This window comes from Euphorbia lathyris, chromosome 2 (assembly GCF_963576675.1).
Source record: "Euphorbia lathyris chromosome 2, ddEupLath1.1, whole genome shotgun sequence".
In the NCBI taxonomy this organism is placed as follows: Eukaryota; Viridiplantae; Streptophyta; class Magnoliopsida; order Malpighiales; family Euphorbiaceae; genus Euphorbia; species Euphorbia lathyris.
Genome location: NC_088911.1, coordinates 92140997 through 92146395, shown reverse-complemented (window position 1 = coordinate 92146395; position 5399 = coordinate 92140997). Strand labels below are relative to the sequence as shown.

At 35.4% G+C, this 5399-nt stretch overlaps 1 protein-coding gene across 1 annotated transcript; it reads right to left on the bottom strand.

Annotated features, from left to right (window-relative positions):
- Positions 1 to 448: 448 nt before the first annotated feature.
- On the bottom strand, positions 449 to 3756 carry LOC136218949 (G-type lectin S-receptor-like serine/threonine-protein kinase At4g27290). The gene is made up of 7 exons (XM_066006131.1): positions 2385 to 3756; positions 2194 to 2310; positions 1896 to 2047; positions 1608 to 1818; positions 1294 to 1531; positions 1060 to 1210; positions 449 to 984 (listed from the first exon to the last, which is right to left on the bottom strand). Exons 1-7 carry the CDS (start codon positions 3640 to 3642, stop codon positions 679 to 681), a joined length of 2433 nt encoding a protein of 810 aa, XP_065862203.1. The 5' UTR covers positions 3643 to 3756; the 3' UTR covers positions 449 to 678.
- Between the last annotated feature and the right edge of the window lie 1643 nt (positions 3757 to 5399).

The window sequence follows — 5399 nt, the reverse complement described above, 5'->3', positions numbered from 1 at the left end:
CCGAACTGAAAATTGCTCCATCAAGATTACATTTCACAAAACCCACCCTAGGCGGACTCCATCCAGCAATCACCGGAGCCACAACTCGGCTTCTTGGACTAATCATTCTAAACGCCCTCCAATCCCTATGATCTAGGGGCCTAAATACTTTTAAAAATTACATAACTTTAATTAATACTTTTGTATAACAATTGTCTTTCAAAATAATTTCATTTATTGATAATAGTATCGCAATACAATTTTGGAGCAAAATCATATACCAAATCTTCAAACTAATATAAAATTTCAATTTAAGAATTTTAACTAAGTATAGTTGATAAATTATTCCCCTCTAATTTAGCACCCTCTCTTTAGGAAAAATCCTTAAGGAACTAATAGAAAAGAAGAGGGTTGTTTTCTTGTGGTTTCTGTTTGTGAAATTGTAAATACAATTTAAATTTAAAAAGTTGGTGCTTGGTGGATTCTATTAAATTGGGGCTTCTAAAACCCCAGTTCAATTGAGCTTGTTGCACCCCTAAATCTAGGGGCCTAAATAGGATAAAAAAAAATTCCTTTTTTAAAGAATAGAATATGAGATTTGTATACTTGAACAATATCTGACTACAGACTCAATCTTATTTGACATTAACTAACATATACAAAAAGAATGTAAACTTCAGAACTGTTATATGATAGTGTTCATCTGGGCTCAGGCAATGAGTAAGTAAGTTCATTGGTTGAAGATGATTCAACTCTGCTTGATGAATAATCTATTTCTAAAGGACCTTTGTCCCTATAATAACCTGGTTCTTTTGGCTCACCCAATTCAATCTCACTGCTTAACATCAACACCACTGATTCCATGCTCGGCCTATCCTCCGCATTCTGCTGAACACATAATAGGCTGATATGTACACATCTCATCAATTGGGATAAATGGCATGACTCTCCCAATGCTGAATCCACTAGTTCCAAATACTTCCCTTCTTTCCACATTCTCCATGCCTACAAAATTAATTAAACTCTTTCTGTTTATTCATACTTCAACAACATGTGAACACACAAAGGTATGGTACTTACATAAGCAACAAGGTTATGACTCTGGTTTGAATGATAGAACCCTCTGCTTCTTTTTCCACTTATTATCTCTATCACTAATACACCAAAGCTAAATACATCTGATTTCACTGAGAAAACTCCGTCCGCTGCGTATTCTGGTGCCATATAACCACTGCATAATCATTAAAATAACAAAAAGTTCATTGGTATAACACTTGGATTGATGAATGCTTGTTATATATATGTAATACTTACTATGTTCCAACCACTCTATTTGTGGTTCCTTCAGTCTGGTCTCCACCAAAGAGTCTTGCCATGCCGAAATCTGAAATTTTGGGGTTCATTTGATTATCAAGTAACACATTACTTGGTTTTAGGTCTCTATGTATGATTCTGAGTCTTGAATCTTGATGAAGATAGAGAAGTCCCTTCGCAATTCCGCTAATAATTTTGTGTCGCGTGGACCAATCTAGTTGTTTACTTGCTGTTTGATCTGTCAGGATTTGATTTTACACTCATAAGATACTAAAATCAGAATCAGGCCAAATGAAGAATTGAGGAATGCATACCAAAAATGAAGAAGTCCAAGCTTTTATTTGGCATGAATTCATAAACTAACAATCTCTCTTCTCCTTGGATGCAACAACCAATGAGTTTTACGAGATTCCGGTGTTGAAGCTTAGCTATTAGAATTACTTCATTTTTGAACTCATGAGACCCTTGCCCTGAACTCCTGGACAGCCTCTTCACAGCTATCTCTTGTCCATCTGCTAAGTTACCCTGAAAGATAAATGTGCTAATTCACTTCAGTAAAATGAAATAATGGCCTAAACAACTGCTTATATCTGAAAAGGTACCTTATAAACAGGGCCAAAACCACCTTCACCAAGCTTATTCGCCACCGAAAAATTGTTGGTTGCTTTAACTATTTCATTTAGCTCAATCAATGGTAGCTCCAAGTCTTCTTGATCATGTGCCTCATAATCATTTAGCATGTTTTCGGTATCCTCTGGAATGATTGATAATCACCGAATAGTTATTAAAGAAGAACAAAGAGATGCAACGAAATGAAATTGCACATATAACCATTCTATCAATCTCAAACAAAAACACATAGTCTTCAGAAGATAATAAACATAAAGTAGGTAAAAATACCTCTTAACTTGGCCCTTCTTGTGTGAACAAAATAGCCGATGATGAGCATCAAAATACTTATGGGAACCACAATGGCAATTATGATGATTTTAGTCCTCTTGCTTCCTTTATTTGCATCTTCATGATTAACACAGAAGAATTAGAATTTATAACCAAATCAAACACCATTTGAAGTTAGATTTAGCAAGTACCTAAGTCCAAAGCAGACATACGAACATACAGTTCCTGGCCATAAGGAGTCTGTCTCATATCAGTTAAATTCCCAAACCAAATAGCACAGCCACTGCCTTTTCCTCTCAAGTCCAAATTCGAATAGGCCATACACGAACAATTTCGCAAGCATCTAACCCTGCATTCCTCAAGATTCATACTGCTATTCACCCAAGAATTTTCACTATCAGGCAACCTCAAATCATCAAATCTAACAAATCCATCTCCATTCGAGCAATTCAACCTGTTATTCCTTACACATCCAGCATACAAATTCTGCTGGGAAGCAGGACTAAAACCTTTCAAACACTGACAAGTAGGTGTTTCATTAATGAGACAATGTCCATTAGAACCACAGTAGCCATAAGATTCACAAATATCATTTGGTGTACTCCAGAAAAGTATCCATTGCTGACCAGCTTCGTTCCAAGCATAATACTGATTAGAAGAAAGTGACTGATTCAAAACTTGCCTCATAAGCATAGACTTGTTTTCCGGGTTGTAAACATAGTAAACCTCGTTTTCATTAGACACAAAATTCAAGTGATATATCTGATCAGGCTGCCCTGAAGGTTGTTGACCGCTCACAGCAAGGCCAGTCCATGGACCACTGCGCCAGATTTTGGTTCTCCCTTTCGACATAACCGGTTCAGGATAGCTATATCGCTCAAATACAAGTGTCAGGTCTCCCGGAGATGGATCATCCCAGTTTTTCCAAGCAGATAGACGACGATTCAGACCAGTTTTGACATCCCATCCGAATTTCATCCCTGGAAGTAACGTATCTGATGGATAATCAAAGCTTTGCCATGTATAATTTTCTGAATTTTGCTCTCGTATGACAAGATTTCCGGAATCTAGAAGCTGTGCTGAGGGATTCTGTGCTTGTTTTGTTGAATTTGATGACCAAACTGGAACTGTACCGTTGTTACTAAAAAGAACAAGATTGGTGGAGTTATCTATCATCAGTAAGCCTGAAGAATCGTTGATGGGTTGATTCCGATTGGCAACCCAAACAACTGTTTGAATTGGAATGTTTGCATACCAAATTCCGATGTAACGATTAGTGGAAGAAGCAGGACTGAAGAACCCGAGCTTGAAAGTTCCATCTTTGGAAAGCAAAGTGGTGCCGTTATCAGTGAGAGAATCGGAAGAAGAAAGGATATCAGTTGCATATGCTAATTTGGGCGAGAATAAGAGTAGATTAGCACATAAAATTAACAAGGAATAAAGTTCCATAATTTAATTTAGTAATTCACAGATAGGTGAAATGAGAATAAAGTAGGCTCAATCGTTGTTAAGGAGTTCAAATTTTTGTTAATATTTTTTTTATGTGCGGCCGGAGTGTAGTCAAAGCTTCTAGAACTTAAAGAAACAAAACTTGCTTCCTTGTACACATGAACACGTATGTTCGAATTAATAAAATTGTATTAGCTCCGAAAATCTTATAATCGAGCAAAAACAAGGAGTCAACGACCCACATATCACATGACTCATTAAGTCAAAAGCATTTTGAGGTGTATATATATATCACATGAATGATATTAAGGCAAAAAGCATCAGAAAGGGGCTTCGGAGTTAAGAGTTGAAGCGGAGTTAAGAGTTGAAGCTTCTAAATTTATCTATTTTTAGGAAGAGATCTTAGAGTATCTTCAATAGACTCTTAGTACATTTTCTAAAAATAATGTAAATAATTGATTCTTAGTAATTTAAAAGTGACTAAGACATATCATCTCTAACAATACTCTTTATATTCACTCCTTATTTATTATTTTATTATAAATTTAGTATTTGTTATTATATTAACCAATAGTGTAAGGAGAGAGACTCCTAAATAATAAATTATTAATAAAAAATGAATTAAGAGGCACTAAGAGGTGGAAAGATGCTCTCTATTAATAGAGAGGATGGAGAGGCTCTTAGTGATTTGAGGAGCCACTAAGAGACTGTTGGAACTGATTTTTCATTCTCCCTCCTCAAATTTTAACTTAAGAGGCTGTTGGAGATGCTCTTAGGATTTGATTGAATGTAGTAATTTTATTGCTTCTTTACTTGCTAGGTGATTTTTTTTAACGCTCTGGGTTGTCCGGTACTTTTAATTCTTCAATCTGGAATTCTAGTAAATTGGCATTCTATAAATGGCAGGATTCGAGTTTTTTGTGGATTGAAAAGTTTTCTCGTATAAATTTTTACGTCGATTGATCATAACAAAAGAAAGGAGAAAAGAAATTCTTAACTAAACACTAGTAAATGAACTGGATATTGAAGAATGAGGCAATTTATTTCAAATGATCATACAATACAATAGCTACTGAATTTATTGATCGAAAAACTAACGAAAAACTCCTAAAAATAAGGAACAAAATATCCTATCAGAAATAGAGCAAATAACTCTTTTATTTGACACCTATGTTTTTTACTAATTCTCAAAGCAGAACTAAAAATAACATCAAATTGACCAAGAAAGATGCACTAATTTGCAACATTCCCCCTTGGTGCATGCTTACTGTCAATGATTTCAAACACAGCTCCGAAGCTTTCAAACTTAAGCTTAGCTAGAGCCTTTGTAAATATGTGAGCAATCTCATTATTACTACGAACTCCCTTCAACTCAATTTCTTGATTCAACACTTTATCGGGAACAAAATGATGATGAACTTCAACGTGTTTTGTCCTCCAATGAGAGACTGGATTTGAAGCAAGTTTGATTACACTTTCATAGTCACATCCAATAGGTACTGTATAATTGATCTTAAAAAAAATGTCTCTTATCAAACACTTTAACCAGATACATTCTTGTGTTTCCATTGTTGCTGCCATGTAGTCAGCTTCAGTGCTTGAAAGAGCAACAGTTGATTGCTTTTTGCTACACCATGAAATTTATGTTGCACCAGTGTTGAAACAATAACCAGAAGATGAACAATGATCATTTATGTCACCTGCCCAATCTGCATCGGTAAAACCTTTCAACGGAATATCAACTCCCTTTTTGTACA

Coding starts and splice junctions, on each gene's coding strand:
- LOC136218949 (XM_066006131.1), bottom strand. CDS start 3,642: ATGGAACTTTATTCCTTGTTAATTTTATGTGCTAATCTACTCTTATTC. Junction 2,311..2,384: donor TATGTCTGCTTTGGACTTAG/GTACTTGCTAAA, acceptor TTAATCATGAAG/ATGCAAATAAAGGAAGCAAG. Junction 1,819..1,895: donor GTTTTGGCCCTGTTTATAAG/GTACCTTTTCAG, acceptor TTTATCTTTCAG/GGTAACTTAGCAGATGGACA.